The sequence below is a fragment of the Podarcis vaucheri genome (assembly GCF_965113315.1).
Source record: "Podarcis vaucheri genome assembly, chromosome: 8".
In the NCBI taxonomy this organism is placed as follows: domain Eukaryota; kingdom Metazoa; phylum Chordata; class Lepidosauria; order Squamata; family Lacertidae; genus Podarcis; species Podarcis vaucheri.
Genome location: NC_138766.1, coordinates 14,968,174 through 14,991,199, shown reverse-complemented (window position 1 = coordinate 14,991,199; position 23,026 = coordinate 14,968,174). Strand labels below are relative to the sequence as shown.

Genomic DNA, 23,026 nt, shown 5'->3' with positions numbered 1-23,026 from the left:
AATGTTAAGTATTTGGGGAAGGGACATAGCCTAGAATACACGCTTTGCATGCAAAAAGTCAGTTCCTGGGGTCTTTAGCAGAAAAGCTAACCAGACTGGGAAAGAGAGAAACCTCGAAGACAGCTGCCTGTTGGGGCAGATGGTGTTGGACTGGACCCAATGGCAGGTTCTTCATCTGCCATCTTCAAGGGGTTTAGTTCTTACCTACATTGTGAGTTCAGATATTGGCGATGGGTTCGGTCTACCAGGAGGCAGGTTCCTCTGTAAAGCCAGTTAGTTTCCCCTCCTTCTGCTGGAGATAGTTGAGGGTTTTAGGATCGGGTTTGCTTCCCAGTTCTGGGCCATGATTCCCTGGCTACTGCTGCTGCTTTTTAGTAGATCCTACGAGATTAAACCTAGACAGCATCTTAAAAAGCAGAGACATCACCTTGCCAACAAAGGTCCGTATAGTTAAAGCTATGGTATTCCCAGTAGTGATGTATGGAAGTAAGAGCTGGACCATAAAGAAGGCTGATTGCCAAAGAATTGATGCTTTTGAATTCTGGTGCTGGAGGAGACTCTTGAGAGTCCCATGGACTGCAAGAAGATCAAACGTATCCATTCTGAAGGAAATCAGCCCTGAGTGCTCACTGGAAGGACAGATCCTGAAGCTGAGACTCCAATACTTTGGCCACCTCATGAGAAGAGAAGACTCCCTGGAAAAGACCCTGATGTTGGGAAAGATTGAGGGCACAAGGAGAAAGGGACGACAGAGGACGAGATGGTTGGACAGTGTTTTCGAAGCTACCAGCATGAGTTTGACCAAACTGCGGGAGGCAGTGGAAGACAGGAGTGCCTGGCGCACTCTGGTCCATGGGGTCACAAAGAGTTGGACATGACTAAACGACTAAACAACAACAAGAAGATTAAAATAACGCCATAAGGAATTTGGGTGACAGGAATGCATGCCACTTAGGCCTATAAGGGAAGCATATGATGGTCTGCATACAGCAGGGCTCAGCAAACTTTTTCAGCAGGGGGCCGTTCCACTGTCCCTCAGACCTTATGGGGGGCCAGACTATATTTTTTGGGGGGTGGGGAATGAACGAATTCCTATGCCCCCACAAATAACCCAGAGATGCATTTTAAATAAAAGCACATATTCTACTCAGGTAGAAACATGCTGATTCCCAGACTGTGCACGGGCCAGACTTAGAAGGCAATTGGACCGGATCTGGCCCCTGGGCCTTAGTTTGCCTACCCATGGCATCCAGCCTTCTTTCTCATTCCCGGTTTGCGTTCTAGTGCTTGCCTTAAGTTCTCCCAGTACTAATGCCAGTTTGAGCATGCTTCTGTTTCACAAGCAAAAGTTTGCATTGCGTAATTTCAGAACAAAAAGGGTGCATCGCTTGCAGCCAACTTGCTATTGGATGATGCGTCTATGGTCCCCCAACTGCGCCTGGTCGTTGTGGCATGAGTGCCCAAATAATTAAGAGGGAGAGACTTTTCTTTCAGTGTTTTCTGTGTAAACTTGAGGAGAAATAAAAATAGAACATGTAGGCGGAGTCTGGGACTAATTGAATTAGCCTTATTAATGCATCGTTCTGCTGTGTGCTGAATTGTAGGGCTTTCGCCACAGGAAAACAGGCTACGAATTATAAGCTAACACCATGACTCTGTATGTTAGGGAGCGTGTTAACAGTGAGGATGATCGGATTTTCTGCTGCCAGAAATTGCAGCTGAACCCTTTAAAGATTTTTGGATGCATTTAGAACTGTCCTGTTTCGCATGTCAATTGAGGTTTGGCTTCGGATTGCTTTAGTGCTTCCATATGTGTTTGTTTCCTCTCCCAAGCCCCTCCACAGCTTAACAAAAGAGCTCACATTTTACTCAAGCGATGTTCCCCCCCTTTTCTTTTACAACTGTCTCTCCGTTGCAGAGGATAGCAAAATAAATATGTAATTCTTCTTCCTTCTTTTTTCTGAAGGCATCCTATTCTTTGATCTGGATTAAGCAAGGACAGAAACGAATCTGAATTTATGCTAGTAGCTAGCCGAAGAGGTTCCTAAGGCGTTCCTGTTATTCCTCGTAGACTTGAGTGTTTTCTGGATAGAAGAGCGCAGGGTTTTAAAGGCAGGCGGATAAAAAGCTTGCCTTCAGGAGGGCTAGTTTGTTCCTTGATTCACCCTTGTTTGTCTTATGTTATGCACGAAGCCTAATGCAGTCTCTTAATTTACATTCTGGTGCAAATAACTAGGATTTTCCTTCCTTCCAGTACATGAGTAACGTGGATTCCTGGTGCAAGGCCTGTGGAGAGGTAGATCTCCCCTCAGAACTTCAGGACTTGGAGGACTCCATCCATCACCACCAAGGAATATATGAGCACATTACTCTGGCATATTCTGAGGTAGGTAACACCACTGCCCCTATTTTTAAGTGGGATGTTTGTCGGACTTAATCTGATGCAAGGGCTGCTTCGCACGTTTTAGCACCGAAAAGCAGCACCCTAACGAATAACAGTTATAAAGGCATAAGTTTGTGGGGACTGGCGGCTCCTTCATTAGATACATGTAGTGTTATCTTCAGTCGACGGCACGCACACGTGAAAACAAGAGGTACTTGGGGCAGAGAAATAATATGCCCGCTGTTTACTTCTTTTGTACAGTGGTACCTCGGTTTAAGAACTTAATTCGTTACGGAGGTCCGTTCTTAACCTGAAACTGTTCTTAACCTGAGGTACCACTTTAGCTAATGGGGCCTGCCGCGCCGCCGGAGCACAATTTCTGTTCTCATCCTGAAGCAAAGTTCTTAACCCGAGGTACTATATTTCTGGGTTAGCGGAGCCTGTAACCTGAAGCGTATGTAACCTGAGGTACCACTGTATATGCAGGCAGTGACCATTTTGTGTGGGGTTTCCGTTCCTGGCCCCCACATGCTTTTCTTGGGGCGAGCATAAGCCTGCCCCCTTATGCTCCTGTTCTGCCCTCTCACTGCCCTTTTCCGGGTCCCACACGTCAGTTGCAGGTCAATTGGATGTATGCAAAATGGTTGCCACCTATATTTCCAATTGAGGATAACAGTTGGTTCAGCTGATGAAATGGGATCTAGTTTGCAAAAGCTTGTGCCCCACTCCCTTTCCTGGAGGGGCCATTGTTGTTGTTGTTGTTGCTGCTTGGGTGTTCTGTATTTTATTGTTAGGTATTGTTTCAGCCTTCATTAGCATGAAATACTGTTTTGCTCTTGGTTGATATTAAGAGTGGGTTTTTATTAACGTCGTTTCCTGTTTCGCAACTGTTGATTCATTTTCTTGAAATGTTGTTAACTTTTATTCCGCATGTCACTGTGCTGCATAGAGCATGGCTCTATCATTATCACTATCATCGTTATTATTAATTTCATTTCTATACCGCTTTATATTTTTAAGAAAAATGTCAAAGCAGTTTACAGCACATTGAAACATCAACAAAATGATCCAGAATTAAACTTTACTGAAGAAAGTAAAATATAAAGCATACAAGTTCAAAGTAACATAATGGACAGAAAACTAAAATATTAAAGATTTCAAAATAAAATGTTACAAAGGAGGTCATCTACAAAATACGTACTTAACACAAACACAAACATGGTTCTATCAGTATACAAATAGACTCATGATATTAATAATATATACAAACGTGTTGGAGTAAGGTTACCAGATTTTTTTCAATGAATCCCGGGACACTTTTCAACTTGAGTGGATTTTGTATGGGAACTGATTTGTAAATCTGGGGACTGTCGTCTGGTAACCTTACGTTGGAGAGTATTCTGCTGCTTTTGCTACGACAGATTAACCCCGCTTTTCTGCTGGAAATGTTTACGCTTTTTGAGTGTACACAAAGATGCTTTAAGTGTACAGTTTCAGCTGCGTAGTGCAAATGTCAGGCATACAGTTTGCAAACGTGTGCGATACGAATTTGCTGATTTGGGAAGGAGCTGGGATTGGCTGCAGCTCCCTGTTGAGAGTGCATCTGTAGCAAAGCCAGATTTGCTTCTGTGTGAAAGGCCCTAAGGACTTAATACTACTAGGGACATTTCATGCTGTTTTTCTGTGGGCTGTGTGCAAGCATAATGCCATTAATTAATTTGACTTGTTGCCTCATGGATGCAGCATTGATTTGATCATTCGGTTTGGGTCTCACAACAAAAGCTGGCTTTGTTTCACGTTATCTTGGTGGGGAAGAGGTGCTATACTTGTTAGATGTATTGTGTCAATAAAACAGCTGACCTGTGAATTTCACCGCATTTGTTGAGGTGATGGGTTCACTCAGTCTTTACCCAGGTTCCCTTCCTTGCTAGGGGATATTGCTGTTGTTATTACTGTCAGTAATAATAATAATAATGATGATGATGATGATGTTACCCACTCTTCACCATAAGGTCCCAGGGCAGACAGAAGCAACGAAAACAGTACTATTGAAAATAAAACCAAGCAACCATGCACAATGGGTATCAGGTTAATTTCCGGTTTCCAGGTGGGTCACAAATTCTTTTCAGCCGTCAAAGGCAAGGGTAAAGAGATACGAAGAAAGCAAAATAATGATGCTAAATGAACCTCTGAAGACAGTAAATTTCACAATTTGGGGGATACCTGAAAGAAGCCTTCTTCTGGGCTGCCCCTCCTTGAACTTCTGAGATTGGTGGAGATATGAGGACAGCTTCTTCTGCTGAGCTTCACACTTAGGATGATCTGTAGGAGAGTCAATTGGTCTTTTGGGAAAATGTAAGCCTTTTCACTCTTCCTGGCAGCCTTCAGTCCCACCCGCTCCTTACAATGTGCTCTACCTTTACACTTGGAAAGCTTTCCATTCTGTGCTTTTTCTTCTCTAGCTCTTGACTACAGAACATTCTTTGCATTTTTCTCCTCCCTCCACACCCAACTGCTTTTTCCTAAATCCTCACAGTAATTGCTGTGGAAGCCTGAGAAGAGGCAAGTAGAATGGTAGTTTTGTTCACGAATCGGGTAGTTGTGAAGTGTCCCTGATCCTCTTTACCAACTTCAGACACCTGTCAGCTTATTAGTGTCCCTCAATATAGTTTAACAGTGATAATCTTGAAGACTTGTTTTAGTAAATTATTGCCCTTGTTCTGTATACTGGCCAGAGGAGGGATAGATCTAGCCTCACTTGCCTATCCTTTCAGGTTGAAATGTTCCAGTCAATTTCTTTCAGTATCCATCTTGCCTGTCTTTCGATTAACTTCATTGTGTGGGCAGGAACACTAAAACAAGTATTTTCTGTGCTTCTATTCTCCAACCGTTATAGTAAACAAACAGACCTGTGAAAAACCAGAAATATTGTGTGTCGCGGGTGGTGCCGTGGATTAAACCACAGAACCTAGGACTTGCTGATCAGAAGGTCGGCGGTTCGAATCCCCGCAATGGGGTGAGCTCCTGTTGCTCCCTGCTCTTGCCAACCTAGCAGCTCAAAAGCACGTCAAAGTGCAAGTAGATAAATAGCTACCGCTCTGGCGGGAAGGTAAATGGCATTTCCATGCGCTGCTCTGGTTCACCAGAAGCGGCTTAGTCATGCTGGCCACATGACCCGGAAGCTGTACGCCGGCTCCCTCGGCCAATAAAGCAAGATGAGCGCCACAACCCCAGAGTCGGCCACGACTGGACCTAATGGTCAGGGGTCCCTTTACCTTTACTTTAACATCCACCCTTATACCCAAGAGATTCAGAGCAGGAGAAAAGCAGTTTGTGTTTCTGAAGAGTCAATCAGATTGTGTGTAAATACAAATGTGACATCTCACATTCTTGTGGGATAACGGCCCATCATGACGCCACCTGTTCTCCAAAAGCAAAAAATGCACCTAAACCTGAAGGAGGGTGGGCCTTGGCCTTCCTCAACCCCAGCCCATTTACTGCCTCCTTAATTTTGTCTTAGCTCCTTGCTCCTTGTGAGTTATAAATGTGACCTCTCACATTACTGTCTTCATGCAGCGAAGGGAGTTAGGTGGGAGTTTGCAATCTGCTCCCGATCTCAGAACTCCTGGAGGCTTTGAAGAGTAGGGAGAGAATTGGCATCTGAAAGCGCACCAAAAATAATCCCTGGTTTTGCTCAGTCAGTCGTTGCCATCTGTAGCTGAAACATGAACGCTGCACCTTTGACTCAGAGCTATCTTGACAGAGAGGAAAAAGGACACTTCTTCTAACAGTGCGTGTTGATACAAACTGAAGTCATTTCCCCCCCTCTAGAAGAGGCAGCCAACACCTTAAATGAGCCCCGTGGCCACTTTTTCTCTGCTGGAGTCAAATGATGGAGACGCAGGAAGGAATTCAGTGTTGCACTAAATCAGGCTTCCTCAACCTCAGCCCTCCAGATGTTTTTCAGCCTACAACTCCCATGATCCCTCGCTAGCAGGACCAGTGGTCAGGCATGATGGGAATTGTAGTCTCAAAACATCTGGAGGGCTGAGTTTGAGGAAGCCTGCACTGAATAAACATACGTTCCTTCAATACAAGCATTTCTTATTGACCTCACCGCCCTATGTTATATTCTGGGGGTCCTCCTGACCCCCTAAAACAAGTTGGGGTGGCAGAAGAGGGAAGAAAACCCCACTGCTTTAGTGGGAACCATTGTAGTGGCTCCTTCTGGCAGAACTACTTGCTTGAACCTGGCCCTCAAAATCCCAGCCTTTTGGGTGAAGCAGTTGCTGTTCCTTCACTCCTAGTGCCAGAGATGAAATCACCGCTTTGCTATAATTTCAGTACATAAATGTGCTGTGTGTCGTCGGCTACATGTGGGGGTTTCCAGCAGTTGGCGTCCAAGAAGCAGCTCTCTGAAGTAAGCTTTCACAGCAAGAAGATGCTCTAGGGCAAGAGTGTGGAAAACTTATGTCCCCAGTGGGCCAACTCTGACAAGTGGGTTGTTGCCCAGAGTAAGTAATGAAGTTTCTTGAGAAACCTACCCAATACAGTTACAAAAGAATAAAAGTTTCCTCAAGGAGAGTATGTAGCTTTGTGTCCCTTCAAGGTTCCTGACTAATGCGAAAAAAATGACGAAGAGAGATGAGGCGAGGGAGCAGGATTGGAGAGGCAATGGAAGGGCGATAATAAGAATGATAATTTTATTATTTGTACCCGACTCATCTGACTGGGTTTCCCCAACCACACTGGGCAGCTTCTAACAGATATAAAAACGTAATAAAACGTCAAACATTAAAAACTTCCCTGGACAGGGCTGGCTTTAGACGCCTTTTTAAAGTCGTATAGTTACCATACTTTTGGCTCTATAAGACTCACTTTTTCCCTCCTAAAAAGTAAGGGGAAATGTGTGTGCATCTTATGGAATGAATGCAGGCTGCGCAGCTATCCCAGAAGCCAGAACAGCAAGAGGGATTGCTACTTTCACTGCACAGCGATTCCTCTTGCTGTTCTGGCTTCTGAGATTCAGAATATTTATTCTCTTGTTTTCCTCCTCCAAAAACTAGGTGCGTCTTGTGGTCTGGTGCGTCTTATAGAGTGAAAAATACGGTATTTATCTGCTGGGAGGGCGTTCTAACAGGGCTGGCGCCACTACCAAGAAGGCCCTCTGCCTGATTTCCTGTGATCTCGCTTCTTGCAGTAAGGGAACCAGAAAACCCTCAGAGCTGGATCTCAGTGTCCGGACTGAACGACTGGGTTGGAGATGCTTCTTCAGGTTTACAAGGATGATTGGGGTTGGAACAATCTTCCCTCATGAGGACTGAACAATGTGGTCTCTTGGGGACAAATAATTCAAGACTTAGATTCCTGAGGGGGAAGGGTTATCTGAGGCGATAGGTGAATTTGAATCTGGCCGCTCATAGGGAAAGGGGATTTTCCAGATGCACTGAGTCACACAAGGTATGGCAATCCAGTTTTCCCCAATCACAAGATAGAGAGGGTGGTCTTAGAGAGCAGAGGCAAGAGCCATGAACCAATTATAGTAGTGGACCCAACGTCTGTGCTATCCTTGGGACTTCAGTCCGAATGCAAAATGGTGGCATCTGTGTACAAGACAGATGAAGAACACTTAAGAGATCCAAGTGACTGCTGATCACTTTACCGTTAAGGCAAAGTCACTTAGAAGGGAAAGTTTTCACCTCCGAAGCCGCCATTATTTTATTGCAGTTCCTTTTAATGCAGAGATGAAGGGGCGAAATAAAATCTGTACTAATTGTGCACCACATCTCCTGCCTGCTAAATTTATATTTAAAAGCAAAACAGATACGCTGTGCTTTTTAGCTGGATAAATATCACATACAGCATCTTTAAAATAGTAAAGTGAGAGTCTTGTGAAAGGTGGGAGGCGTCAAGTCTCTAAAAATGTTTTCAAACGAAAACCCAGGATATTTCTGAAATGTGGTGTCGACTTGTTGCCATATGTGCTGGTTAGCAGCTAACCTGTATTGGGGACACTGTTTTTCAACTCTGCATTGGCAGAAAGGCCAGAAATGTAAGCTCTGCCCACTCATTCACACCTACGCAAGCCCAGGTCCAGGCAAAGGGCTTTTTAATCCCATCTCTCTGTGTGTCTGCAGCAAAAGCACATCAGATGCTATGGGCTTGAACTTAGGAATGGGTAGCACATTGTGTGTAATTGGGGGCAAAAAGGTGCTACCAAGGTGCTTAATGGAGCTGGCACTCTGAGTATGCCCTTGATCATTTAGCTTCCTTCAAGAGTAGATGAACCAAGAGAGAGAAGGCTTTGACAAATGCACAGGTGCCAGTGAACCCTGGCATACCTTAACTATCCCCATTAATATCAGGCACACTTTCCCTCTGTATCTGAGAGGGGAAAGAGCTCCAGATATACGCTAATACCCGACTCTGCACTCTTTATCAGTTTCCCTACTTCTAACAGGACATCGATTAGCCCTGGTGTGAAACTTTGAATTGGCAGTCCCACACAAATCAGGCTACAGTGGTACCTCAGGTTAAGTACTTAATTTGTTCCGGAGGTCCATACTTAACCTGAAACTGTTCTTAACCTGAAGCACCACTTTAGCTAATGGGGCCTCCCGCTGCTGCTGCGCCGCAGGAGCCCGATTTCTGTTCTTATCCTGAAGCAAAGTTCTTAACTTGAAGCACTATTTCTGGGTTAGCGGAGTGTGTAACCTGAAGCGTATGTAACCCAAGGTATCACTGTATATCATTTCAGCAGGCAGGAGGCAATTACAATGGCTGGCTGAGGATGTAAAAAATAAAATTAAACATGGGAGAATGCTATGGTCCACATCTTCCCCATGCCATTCCCTGCACCTTCAACAACATGGTGCCCTCAGATATTCTGGAACAGGGGTCAGCAACCTTTTTCAGCAGGGGGCTAGTCTTACCGTCCCTCAGACCATGTGGTGAACCAGACTATATTTTGAGGGGGGGGGATGAGCAAATTCCTATGCCCCACAAATAACCCAGAGATGCATTTTAAATAAAAGGACACATTCTACTCATGTAAAAACACACCGATTCCTGGACCATCCGCAGGCCGGATTTAGAAGGCGATTGGCCCCCAGCCTTAGGTTGCCTACCCCTGTTCTTGACTACGATTCGCTGTATCTTAACACCTTTTTTATTGTGCACGAACATTCAGACCTTTATATCACCTAGCTACAGTTTTTAGTGCTATTATCCAGTAATAGACTGTAATTTCTCTCAGTATTAAACAGCTATTTGACATTGCTCTTTCAGTCATGTTAATTTGGGAGGATTTTCCCCCAGTTAAAAACAAAAACTCCCAAGAGATACCAACATTGTGTTGAAAAACCAATTCTTTAATCTGTTAGAATGTGTTTCAAGAGGGAGGGAAGTAAGCAAGCTTTTACTGTCAGGGTACAGAGTCAGTTATTGTCATTGGCGTGAAGCGAGAAAGAAATTAGACCCCATTTCTACATAATGTAAAAAGGAGCTATGAAGATTAAGGCAACCATGTTTTTTTCCTCGTGTTCAATAAACTTTAATAAATTGTAAGTCAAAGATGGGTTCACTCAAGCATCAGATTGATCACTGAGTGAAAAATTACTGCTGCCAGCACTGTCATACTTCATATTTGGCTGTTCTTTGAAGATAGATGGGCAAAGGAACCAGGTTTACTGAAGACTTTCCGTCCTTCTGCAGACAAAGCCACTGCAAGCACTGAGCCCGATGAGGCTGGAATTCTTAGCTAAGCAAAATGCATTCATTTAGTCAAGCTAGATGCCGATAAAACTTTTCAGTGAAATCAGTTTAGAGCAGACTCAGTTCCTGTATGGCTTCAAAATTCAGAGAGAGGGGCAGTCTTGATTCTTGACACTCTTTGCCAAATATGTCTTAACGCCCAGGCCTTAAAAACCCACCACATAGTCAAAAGCCTCCGGCTGCCTGTAGCAACTTCTGTTTTCGGGAGGTGTTCGTCAGCTAGAAGGCCTCATTTTAGTGCCCCCTCTCTCTTTTGTGTGCTGTTTCTCATCTGCTTGCTTGGTCGCCTGTCGTATACAGGTTCATTTTGCAGAAAGGCAGCTGCTTCGTTGCTTCGTATGGGTTCGGCTGGTGGTGGCACTTGTCAGAACCAATTGTCTTCTAACCATATGAAGACAATTTGGAGAGTTTACCATTTAATGCTAAAGTTCAGCGATAATACAACAGCTGGAACACACGGAAATGCTTGCTGCACTTGGCCTAATGTGTAGCTATCTGATGACAGCTAACAACTGGCCGAATAAATTTATTTGACAATGATGGCACTTTCCCATAATTGTGTGATTTAAACCGCAGCCTGCCTGTTGCTCCTCATCCTTAAATATTATGTATTGAATGTAAAGTATTGAGTTATTGAAACTAAGGCCCCTTCTGCGCTGTAGATTTAAAACACTATTATTGCACGACTTTGAACAATTTTGGCTTCCCCAAAGAATCATGGGAACTGTAGGTTTTTTTTTAGGGTCCTGACAGTTGTTAGGAGAGGCCTGTTCCTCTCACAGAGCTACAATTCCCAGAATAGTTCAACAATTGGTCCCTCTCCCCAGGAAACTCTGGGAATTGTGAGTGGAATAGGAGTCTTAGAAAGGGCCTCTTCCACTGTATCCACACCCACCCCTCTACTTTTGGATCCACTTCAATGGTAGATGAGATAATTAAATATGACCATAACCTTTTAACAAGTTATTTAAAAATATCTATGGAATCATTTGTAAGATGAACGCTGTAGGGTGATAACCATACAGTGGTACCTCGCAAGACGAATGCCTCGCAAGACAAAAAACTCGCTAGACGAAAGGTTTTTCCGTTTTTGATTTGCCTCGCAAGACGAATTTCACCTATGGGCTTGCTTCGCAAGACGAAAACGTCTCGCGACTTTGTTTCCTTTGTGTAAAAACAAAGACATGTTTTGTTTATAAAGTTAATTTATTTTCCCTTCAATTTTTGAACTGCTCTTTACAGTATGTGTGACTTTAAAGAGCAGTTAATAAACTGTTGTTGTACCAAATTTGGCTTTGTTTGGACTTTTTTTGACCATAGGAACGCATTAATTGATTTTCAATGCATTCCTATGGGATTTAGTGATTCGCAAGACGAAAAATTCGCTAGACGACAAAACTTGCGGAACGAATTAATTTCGCCTTGCGGGGCACCACTGTATTTCGGGTTCTGTAAAAGGGGGGGGGGAATCCTGCAATTAATCTTTTTTTAAAAAATTCAGCAAAAGTAAGGTGACAAAGCTATTTGTGTTTGAAAAGCTCTGGGTTTTTTAATGGTGCCTGCTTTTATACAGCTGGATTCAAGTGACCATATGTCGTTGCTGCTACTTAAATTCGTATACCTCCCTATACTCACAGGCCTCAGGGTGGTTACAAAATAAAATCACAATATAAAAACACAAAATACGTAATAAAAACAACCCAGTGCCCCGCCCCATACTCCACAGACCTTCCTTGTTTCTGTGTGTGTCTCTCTCCCTCCCCCCAACCCCCTGCAGCTTGGGGGGTCTTTGAGAGCAGGAATGGGGAACCGGTGGTGGTAACAACAACAACAACAATTATTATTATTATTTATTTATACCCCGCCCGCCTACCTGGGTTTCCCCAGCCATTCTGGGCGGCTCCCAACAGAATATTAAAAACGCGATAAAACATTGAACATTAAAAACTTCCCTAAACAAGGCTGCCTGTTATTACTATTACAGAACTACTGGTTACTACTACTATTATTTAATATATTACCTGTCCCAAGCAGGATTGCAATGCTTTAAAATCCAACATTTAGAGCAACTTGCAATCCCAAAAATAGAGTGGGTCCTAAGATGATGATATTATTATTATTATTATTATTATTATTATTATCCAGACATTGTTGGACTACAACTCTCATCGTTGGGAGTTGTAGTTCAGCATCACCTGGAGGGTTGGGTCACAGGTTTCTCCACCCCTGCTCCGGAAGAAGAATTTATTGTAGCGAATGGGACTGTGGCTGAAAGAGAAAAGCTGTACTCCCCTCCTTTGAACACAGTCGCCTTTTAATTCCAGCCATAATAAGTAATGCCATGCTTCCCGTGCTTGAGGTGGAGATATTCTCCTTCATCGTTAGATGGGTAAGCGACTGTGAAATTCTAGTGCCACATCCTGGAAATTTGCGTAGCCTGCAGGTGAGCTCTTAAATTCTTGTCTCGCTGAACAGGTGAGCCAAGACGGGAAGTCGCTCCTCGACAAGCTGCAACGGCCTTTGACTCCTGGAAGTTCAGACTCCTTAACAGCTTCCGCCAACTACTCCAAGGCGGTGCACCATGCCCTAGATGTTATTCACGAAGTGCTGCATCACCAGAGGCAGCTGGAAAACATCTGGCAGCATCGAAAGGTCCGCCTGCATCAGCGGCTTCAGCTGTGTGTCTTCCAACAGGACGTTCAGCAGGTCAGTTCATGGCTCCTAGGGTCGGGAGATGTTCTGTTGCAGATGCTTGCAAGGGGTTTTTATTTTTATTTTTGACAAAACCACCCGTTTCCTATACGTTGCCTTTGACTAAAAAAAGAAGAGAACTGGGGGGGGGGATTAGAGTTCTCAGCCAGTGTGCTTCGGATCCCCTTTCAGTTAGCCAAGGGCACTAGATGCGATTAAAATGATTATTGGGGGCGCGCGGGTGGTGCTGTGGTCTAAACCACTGAGCCTCTTGGCCTTGCCGATCAGAAGGCCGGTGGTTCGAATCCCCGTGACGGGGTGAGCTCCCGTTGCTCTGTCTCAGCTCCTGCCAGCCTAGCAGTTTAAAAGCACACCAGTGAAAGTAGATAAATAGGTACCGCTGCGGCGGGAAGGTAAACAACGTTTCCATGCACTCTGGTTTCCGTCACAGTGTCTCGTTGCACCAGAAGCAGTTTCGTCATGTTGGCCACATGATCCAGAAAGCTGTCTGTGGACAAATGCCGGCTCCCTCAGCCTGAAAGCGAGATAAGCGCCACAACCCCATAGTCGCCTTTGACTGGACTTAACCGCCCAGGGGTCCTTTACCTTTTACCTAAAATGATTATTGACAGTTTATTGAAAACTAAGCTAAAATTGAAAACCAAGGCTGATAACAAATCTTAAATTTCCAGCTGAGAAGGGAGAACATTACTGCACACTGTTGATGGATGAGGATATTTGGCACTCTCTATACATTAAGCCATTAGTGCAGAAAAGAAAATGGCGGCCGATTCTGGCTGAGTGTTTAGAGGCCTACAACCTGAGAATCTTGTGCATCCTCATTGTACTTTCATATTGCAGAACATGCACGTGAATACTATACTTTCTGAGTTGTACAGCAGCAAGGCATGTATGATGAAGGCAGATTTGGTTTAAATTTAAGGGAAATTGTAAAAACAAGTTTACACCTTGGCTTCCACAGAAGGCCTCGCGTCTCCTCAACCTTTCTCAGAGCAAGTAACTAAATTTTGTGTGGAAAATTCCAAGCACGCTCAGTTGAAGGAAACCGGGAGTCTTCCAAAAGGAGGGTGCATATTAAAGGACTGAGCTTAAACTTTCAGTGAGGTGGCAGTTGATTCCCGGCCAGGTGACAAAAGAAAAGCCTAGACAGGGATCTTGCATTTGGGTGAAGGGGGAGATCACACGCAGAAACACACCTCTGTTCGCTTTTGGTGATCTGGTGGCAGTAGAAACTCTCTACCTCTCAACACAAGTTAGTGGAATAAATAATAGATGGCATGGACAGGGCATGTTTGACTGTTAAGTAAAAGACTTGCGCGTCAGCAACCAGAGCTGGACTAACAGAGGAAGAAGCAGGACTTTGAAAACCTGTCACTGCGTCGTCCTTACCAGCCAATCTCCCAGAACCTTCCAGCCTCTTCAAAGTAAGTGAGGCATGTCTGGGTCTCTCGGTGGAGTATGGAGGCGAAGCCCCTACCATGCTTGTCAGGCAGCTTCAAAAGATCCCTGTAGGGACCTATTCCCCAAGATCATTTGTTGGCGCCATGCAGCCTCTGACAATTATAAAAATGACTAAGGTGACCCACTAACCTGAAATGCCTTCTTTCCTTGTTCCTTCCCCAAGCCTCACTGGCTTTCGTTTACATCAGGAGCCCATGCTGTATCTATTCCCTTCTCCCACATTCTCACCTGCATTTCCTACTGGTGGATTAAAAGGGGGGGGGGAGAGGAGGAAAGGAAACGCTTTTATTTTGTCACCAAATTGACAGGTGTAATTTTGAAAGTGGCACTGCTGTCATATCATTTGATCTGCACATACCAGTTTGTTGAAAGCAGCGGTTGCCTGTCATCTGCATCAGTGACTATCAGATGAATTAGGGTGGCTTTGAATCCATCAAAAATTGACCTCCCGAGGAATGCAGAGACCCAGAGTGATTTCACTGTTTGGGCAAAAGCGTCATCTGTTGTAATGTTTTGCCACTTTTCTGCTCCCATGTCTACCCTACATGAATTGCCTAGGTGTGAGAGTTTCATATCCCCTTTACACACCCACACCCACACACACCCACACACACCACTTGAGCAATTTTTATCTGGTCTGATAGCTCACCAAATTTTAATCAAGTTTGCGCTACATTCTCGCCGACTGCAAATAGGTTGCATCTTCTCAGCCTGTAGGATTTAGCAGAAATGATAAGTTCTTCCAGATCTAGCTTTCAAGCACCGTATCTTTTCATCCTACAGCCAGGGACCTGTAAAGTAAAAACAAACAAACCATAAAACAGTATACAAAATAGTTGAAGCTTAAATTGTATGTGATGAACAAGCTTTATTTCGCAATGGGTTTTTCTGCTGCCTGGTCCCTAAGCAAATGATGTCATCTGGCTCCATGTTGTTGGAGAGCGAATGTGGCTTAGAAAACTAAATATAAGTTCCAATAGCTATTCAGGAAGCTGCTGAAAATGCTCATAGCAAGGATATATACACACTCATAAAAACTACATCTGTTTCTTTTGAAGCAATGGGGAATTTTTAGGTGGAAGGATTTTGGGGCAGACCAGGGAGACCTGCTCCTAATATCTTAACGATGTTGACTGGTTAGGAAATTCTGGTTAAGAAAGAACCAGGGTTAGTCAGAATGCCAACAGCAGCCTTAACAATGATTTAAAACGCCAGTGGGAATTTCTGCACGAGGAGAATTTCTGCATGGCTGTTCCATACACTCCTGACCTCTTAACCATGCTAAAGAGACCAGGTACTTTATTTACATTTGCACTAGTCTTTTTGAACCGTCATAGAAAACCGCATGCTCGATTCAAAATTATAGTGCAGTGTTTGAAGACATCCTTTCTTCCTTTGCGCAGAACTGCTTCCTTTGTTCTTCATTCTTCCTCCTTCGCAGACCTGCAGTGCTCTCTTTTTCCCTCTAATTTGAACAATGGTTGAACTTCTGGCTAATGCTCAAAGCTTTTGCTATAGTCAACCAGGGAAGAATCTGTAGAATGAATGTTTGCCCGAAGGCTGTATAATATCTCTGACTAATATAAGCAGAAGCGGAATGTCTGATGAATGAGGCTTCGCTGTGTTTGGAGACTCCAGGGTGGAAGTTGGCTCTTAATGTTACATGCAATTCCTGAAAATATTACTTGGACGGGCTTGAATTAAACTTTGCTTTTAAGGAAGAGCTCTTCAGTTGCACTGGAGCCTGCCAGTATGATGCATCTGTAGAGAATTTGTGGAGTAGGGGAACATCTTGCTTTTGTTACCGTCTTAATTGCAATAGCATTGTGATGTGTCTGTTGGCTTCAGAACCCAGAATGTTTAGCTGCTGAGTAGGTTCTGATTAGTAAAAACTTTGGGGCCCAATGTGTATTGAAAGCAGAGTTCTTGCCCGATGAGACAATTAAAGCCTTGCATTTGATGGTTAGACATGCAAAGCAACGTCTCAGGATAAGAGACAGTTCTACTTAATTTCACTGGTTTTCAAATGTGACGCCTACAGGGAACGCTTTGTATGAACTTGTCTGCCAAGCAGGCCTTGCATATAGACCTTGGAGTGTGCAAAGGATTCTGGGGAATGTTGTAGGGTGCACATTTAGTTCACATGAGATATTTGTTGGCAAGGCCTGTTACACCTTGCTATCACTGTATACAAACTGTGTGTACGTTTCGAAGGGCAATTAGTGCATCATATCAGTAGAATGTAGTGTAGGTGGCCACAACAACAAGCTATGAGATCTCTTAGGAATAATATGGACATTTTATATGAATTAGCAGTTATGCAGTTAGTACTCGATGGGGCCGTTGCCTTTTTGCTGCTTCACAAAGATCCAGCTCTCACTCTGTGCAGCATCTATGTGCCTTGGTCAGGCCACACCTGGAATGCTCTGCCCAATTCTGGGCACCACAATTTAAGAAGGATGTTGACAAGCTGGAACGTGTCAACCAAGATGATCAAGGGTCTGGAAACCTAGCCCTACGAGGATCGATTGAAGGAGCTGGGTATGTTTAGCCTGGAAAAGAGGAGGCTGAGAGAAGATAGCCATCTTCAAATATCTCAAGGGCCATCACATGAAAGAGGGCACAGCTTGTTATCTCCTGCTCTGGAGGGTAGGACTTGAACCCATGGCTTCAAGTTACAAGCAAGGGGATTCCCAGTAAATGTCAGGAAGAACTTTCTGACAGTAAGAGCTGTTCAGCAGCGGAACAGTCTTCCCCCGGGAGTTTGTGGTCTCTCCTTCCTTGGAGGTTTTCAAGCAGAGGTTGGATGGCCATATGCCATGGATGCTTTAGCTGAGATTCCAGCATTGCAGGGGGTTGGACTAGATGTCCCTTGTGTCCCTTCCAATTCTACAGCTCTATGATTCTATGTAATTGAGAATCCTGGCATGTTTGGGGGATTTTCAGTTATGGAAAGTACATTTGATTGATTGATTGATTGATTGATTGAAGGAAGTTCCTTTTATATTGCCTTTCAGGATCATAGATCCTCCCAAAGCAGCTTAGGAAAAATCAGCCATTGCCAACCTCATGCCCTCCAGATGTTTTAAACTATGGCTGTGCCGGCTGGGGACTATAGGAATGGCAGCCCAGAACATTGGATTCAGTAGCTCAAGCGACACCTAACCCCATAGGAAATATTTTGCTTGCTTGGTTCTCAAACCCTCCAAGGAGCATCTCTCCCTTTGGAGACTTGACAGTCTGAGGTCCAGTGTGCACGATACAGCTGCCGAATTATACCGAGTCCATGTCTGCAGCAGCTTCTTGCATGGCCAGTTGACTCACTGTAGAGTTTTGAGATTATTATTTTTTGACGTCACTGCAGACTTTAGCCAGAGAATTGCCACAAATCTGTGTGGTGGACAACCACTTTGCGGATCGTTTTTAATGTAGCCTCTATGCAGCAGGGTTTTTTTATGTGCAGATTAATCTGGGTTCGGAGTTTTAATAATCACTAGGCTTTAATTTGATTTTTACTTGGCTTTTATTTGGATTTGGATATAGATCTATATACACAAAATGTTGCCTGTCCTGGTCTTTTGGGATATTTTGGAGGGAAGGAATTTAGATAAACCTGGAACTTGATTGTGGTTAAATTGATCTGCCCTCTTCGTTACAGCAGCAGTAGATGCCATTTGAGCTGCGTTGTAAGCATATAATTGGGATTCCTTCATGCTGATATTTTCTTGCAGGTGCTGGATTGGATCGAAAACCATGGAGAAGCTTTCCTTAGCAAACACACAGGGGTTGGTAAATCGTTGCATCGAGCCAGAGCCTTGCAGAAACGCCATGAAGACTTCGAAGAAGTGGCACAGGTAGGACTCACCCATGAGATGTTCATTTTAGCATGTCAAAACAGCTTGTGAAATGATGTACTGCAAGCCTTGGGGGGGGGGGAAATCAAGTAGTTTGGAATTTTGGCTGATATATCGTCCCCTGAGCTGGGTGATACTCCGATTCGTTGTCTGAACCAGCATGGCGTTCACATTGTGAACCTTTTGAGCTGCCGGTACATCACAGTTCCCCAGCCACAGCACCTCAAACCAAGAAGTTGCAGCTGACCATGATTTTAAAGTTGGCTTCTGAATCCTGGTTTGTTTGGGAGCCGTTAAAAGTAGTTCCCTGAACAGGAAGCTACGGCTAACGACATCACAAGCAACCTAGCGAAAAACAGATTTGTAAGCCGCTGATCATCTTTATTACGACCGAGCTTTACTTTTGAGTTTAATCAGAACTGTTTGTATTTCAAGTATAAAGCACTGGAATTCAGCCAGGAATTCGGCCAGTTCTGGAGTTCCTTTCTTTCATGCTTGATGTTCATGGAAGAACTATTCATCTAGGATTATGTGCCATTGGCATCCCGTCAGTTTGGAAATAGCTCTTGTCAGTGGGTTCTAAATTCTGTGCTCCCAGTCTGTGTCTTGTGTTCTCGGCAGAGATTTGTTGGTGTACCATATTTTTCCAAATTGCTAGGCCGCCTTTCAGAGCTGACCCTCCCAAGGCAGCTCACAACATTGCAAACACTAACAATTCATAATACAGTCGTACCTTGGAAGTCGAACAGAATCTGTTCCAGAAGTCCGTTCTACTTCCAAAACGTTCAGAAACCAAAGTGCAGCTTCTGATTGGCTGCAGGAAACTCCTGCAGCCAATCGGAAGCCACAGAAGCCCCATTGTACATTCGGCTTCCAAAAATGGTTCGCAAACGGGAAAAGTCGCTTCTGGTTTTGCGGCATTTGGGAGCCGAAACGTTCGGGAACTAAGCTGTTCGGAAACCAAGGTACGACTGTAATAGATTACAATCCCTAAAGTTGCAATATAAACATGTCAGCCGAATAAAACACTATCACTATTAAAAAGTATAAATAAAAAATATAAAAACAAGCAGGGTGGAATAAAAAATAGAAACAGCAACCAGGAGCTCTTTGAATGTTGAACGGCTGCGCCATGCGTTGGATACAAAAATTTAGAGGAACTGAACAAAGTTAGCTATGAAAATGACAAACTTCAGTGGATCAGGTACTTGTGGGTTGTTGTTTTTTTGGTAAACTTGGGCGAATCTCTTCCTATGGATGTGTTGTAAGATTATGGTAGAGATTACCATATTTTTCCATGTATAAGACTAGGTTTCCCCCTAAAAAATGTCAAAAATTTGGGGGCGTCTTATACACGTATACCTCTCCCACTATTTTCTTAAATCAGAGTCCCCCAAAATAGGGGGTGTCTTATACATGGGGGCGTCTTATAGATGGAAAAATACGGTAAATCCCTGCAGAAATTTCCCTTTTGTAATAACCCTTGCCCTGGTTTTTCTGTAGAATACATACACCAATGCAGACAAGTTACTAGAAGCAGCTGAGCAACTGGCACAGACAGGAGAGTGTGACCCCGAAGAGATTTATCAGGCGGCACACCAGTTGGAGGACCGGATTCAAGATTTTGTTCGGCGTGTAGAGCAACGCAAGATTCTCTTGGACATGTCCGTGTCTTTTCACACTCACGTTAAAGAGGTAAGTAAGCAGCAAAGTGTATACGTCAATGATAGTTCTGGGACCGTAGTTTAATGTAAGCCGGTTTCAAACTGGCTTGGGTAAGGATGACTTCAGATTTGATGGAGTCCTTGCAAACTGTCCTCTGGCGGGCCTCCTCTTCTGACTGTGCGCTTTGGCAAGCTAATGCTTTCCCTGGGCCTAAGTCATATTTCCCGGAGCTAGGGGACTCGTTATTTTTATTTATTATGAAATTATATCCCACATTTCTGCAAAAGTACACAGGGCGGCCTGGGCAAAGTTGAGACGGTGCAAAATACGACAAATATGCGACCTAAAAACAAGTATAAATGCAACCTACAAGCAAAACCATCCACAGTTAAAAATGAACAAACTGATCACGCAGAAGAAGATTGGGAGTTGTGGAACTGCAATTGTTTCCCTCCACTGGCTCCCAATATCTTTTTGCCATCCTTAACCAGGGTGTAATGCTTCTAGGGGTTCCTCGTGCGTAAGCCTGAGTGAACCTTTTCTGTCCGGAGAGCCACTCACCCGTGGCTGTCTCAGTCGCTGGCAGAATCCGTCAGTGGGCGTTTCTTAAACTTCTTCCAGCAAAGAAGCTCTTTGACGCCTAGTCTCCTCCTACTCTCTCTGCGCAAAAGCCTCCTGCACAAGGAGGGCGTAGGCAGCGGAGGACCCCTACTCTCCCCGCTGGTCCCCAGCAAGGAGTCATGGGACCGCCTCGCCGCTTCCCCCATCTGCCCCCCTTCTCCACTGGTGCTACGCGGATTCTCTTCCCCAGAAGATGGGCTGCCTCTCCCAATCCCGGGACGCTCTCTGGAATCCCTCTGGATTTTGCTCTCTCCCTCCGGCACTGATGGCAGTTCCCTGACACAGGGTTACCTTTTAACTTAAGATTTGAAGCCAGGTTCTGAATCTGCTTCCACAGTTCTGGTCTCTGATTACAAGTGTGTCAGGACGAAGAGAAGGCTCTCAGCAGAGGAAGGGCCTGGCGCTTTTTGCAATTCCTGCCTGACCAGGATTTTCAGCTCGTTGTCAGAAGCACTCAGGCTCTTAGCGCTTGTGTTTTGTTTTATCCATTATGTATTTGTCAGCTTCTTTGTGTGGGCATTCACCCCGAAAAGCGGCCTGAAGATATTTTAAGGAAGAAAACCGTTCTCAGCAAGCTCATAAAACCTACCATTGCTTGAGGCAGTTTGAAGCCATGCCATTAAGTTTGTAGCATATATCTGCTCATCTTCTGCATAGAGTATGAATCTTCAGTGCAGGGCTGACCCAATACATTTTCTTTTTGCCTGAGGTGAAGGCCAAGAATGCCCTCATTCCATGTGCAGAAGTCAACTGGACTGACAGTTGAATGTTACTTCATTGTTGGTGACAGAAAAACATTCCCCCACCCTGCCATACCTTGGAAAGCAGGCTAGTTTTGGAGGCGCAAGGCAAGGCATGTGGCAGCTGCCTCACTCTGCCTAATAGCAGAGCTGGCCCCCCACATAGGTGAAAATCTCGCTTTGTGTTCTTAAACTCCAAAGTCAGTTGTTTTCAGCAGCCTTAATCATAAGGTTTACTGTATTGAGAAAAATGTAGTTTCCCTTTTTCCAGGAACAAAATCATTGTTCCCATTGCTCTCTCGTGCCTCTGAGCTGCAAATTAGGCCATTTTCCAAGTTCAAATGCTTCCCCTTGGCACTTGAAGCTACTTTCTCTTACCTCATTACATAGCAACTTCCTGTCTGTCATGTTCTCACCCTTACTCTGGATGTAACACGCAAACAGCAAGCTTGGCTCTGAATCAGAATGGCTTTTATGATCTCGGTGTAGCATTGCTCGATTTGTTTGCCCCAGAAAGTGTTGTCTATCTTTCCCTTATTTGCAAATGGCAATCTCCACTTTGAGGTGGGAAGGTTTCTCCGTCGTTTGTAGCGGAGGAAATGTTCAGTTGAATTTGGTTTTATGGTGTCCATTTAGGCTGTTTTGGGGCATGTGTGCATTCACATGCATGCAGCATGTGTGTACAGTGAAACCTCGTGTTACGTACCGTCCTCCTTGCGAATGCTTTGGGTTACGAGCTCCTCTAACCTGGAAGTAGATGCTCCCGGTTGTGAACTTTGTCCTGGGACACGAGCGGAAGTCGTGTGGCGGCAACGGGAGGTGCCATTAGCGAAAGCGCGCCTCATGTTACAAGCAGTTTCAGGTTATGTATGGACCTCCGGAACTAATTAAGTTCGTAACCGAAGGTACCACTGTACATAGATGTGCCCATGCCTTCCTGCAGACTTAGGAGAGAAAAGCTGGGTTTCAGTGGCAACTAAAATAAGGTGTCTGCCTGTGTCCGTATCTGTTAGTGTTTGTTCTAAGACATAAGTTGATCTTTGGTTCTGAAAGGGCTTGCAACTAATTCTGGCAAGAAGGCATTGATTGAAAGGCGCTCGTGCCATGATGAAGGTCACCTGCCAGAAGGATCTTAAATAAAGCCTTAAGATGTACTACTTGAGTAAAAATCGGAAGTGGCTTTGATGGAGGATACAATTAGATGTGATTCATAAACGTTGGGAAGCCAGCGCAGATGTATTGGAATGGTGCCTAGCTTTCCCCCAGTGCAGAGAAATAATACCCTGGCTTCAAACCTGCCCCCTCCAATTTCTCCGCATCTATTCCTTGTCTTAGTTATGGCAATATTCCATGGTGTGTTAAGGAAATATTCTATCTAACCTACCAACAGTGCAGCTGTAATTTAATGTGAATTCCTGGTGCTGTTTTTAGCAACCCCTGTGATAACCGGAATGAGTATATTGGAGGTGGATCAGGGAAGCTTAGGTTTGAATCTCAGTTCAGCCATCAAGTCCACAAGGGGATCTGGGACCAATTTGTCTGTCTCAGCCTAACCTTCAACAGTGGCGTAGCGTGGGGGGTGCAGGGGGGGCCGGCCGCACCGGGCGCAACATCTGGGGGTTAGGGTTAGGGGGCGCAAATCCACGGGTTAGGGAGTGCAAATCCACGGGTTAGGGGGCGCAAATTACTTGCCTTCACCTGGGTGCTGACAACCCACGCTACGCCACTGACCTTCAAGGTGATCGTTGGCAGTAGGGGGCAACCCAGTGCTGCTTTGAGCTTTATGGAAGAGAAATGGGATACAGGTGTGGTTGATA

The 23,026-nt window shown here is 44.5% G+C and overlaps 1 protein-coding gene across 7 annotated transcripts in view; it reads left to right on the top strand.

Annotated features, from left to right (window-relative positions):
• Window positions 1-23,026, top strand: part of TRIO (trio Rho guanine nucleotide exchange factor) — a 281,042-nt gene that overhangs the window by 109,814 nt on the left and 148,202 nt on the right. For all 7 annotated transcript variants that reach the window (XM_082234103.1, XM_082234106.1, XM_082234105.1 and 4 more), the window contains exons 8-11: window positions 2,255-2,386; window positions 12,632-12,862; window positions 18,061-18,183; window positions 19,687-19,878. In XM_082234103.1, the coding sequence (XP_082090229.1) occupies window positions 2,255-2,386; window positions 12,632-12,862; window positions 18,061-18,183; window positions 19,687-19,878 (678 nt within the window). The remainder of the gene's footprint in view (window positions 1-2,254; window positions 2,387-12,631; window positions 12,863-18,060; window positions 18,184-19,686; window positions 19,879-23,026) is intronic.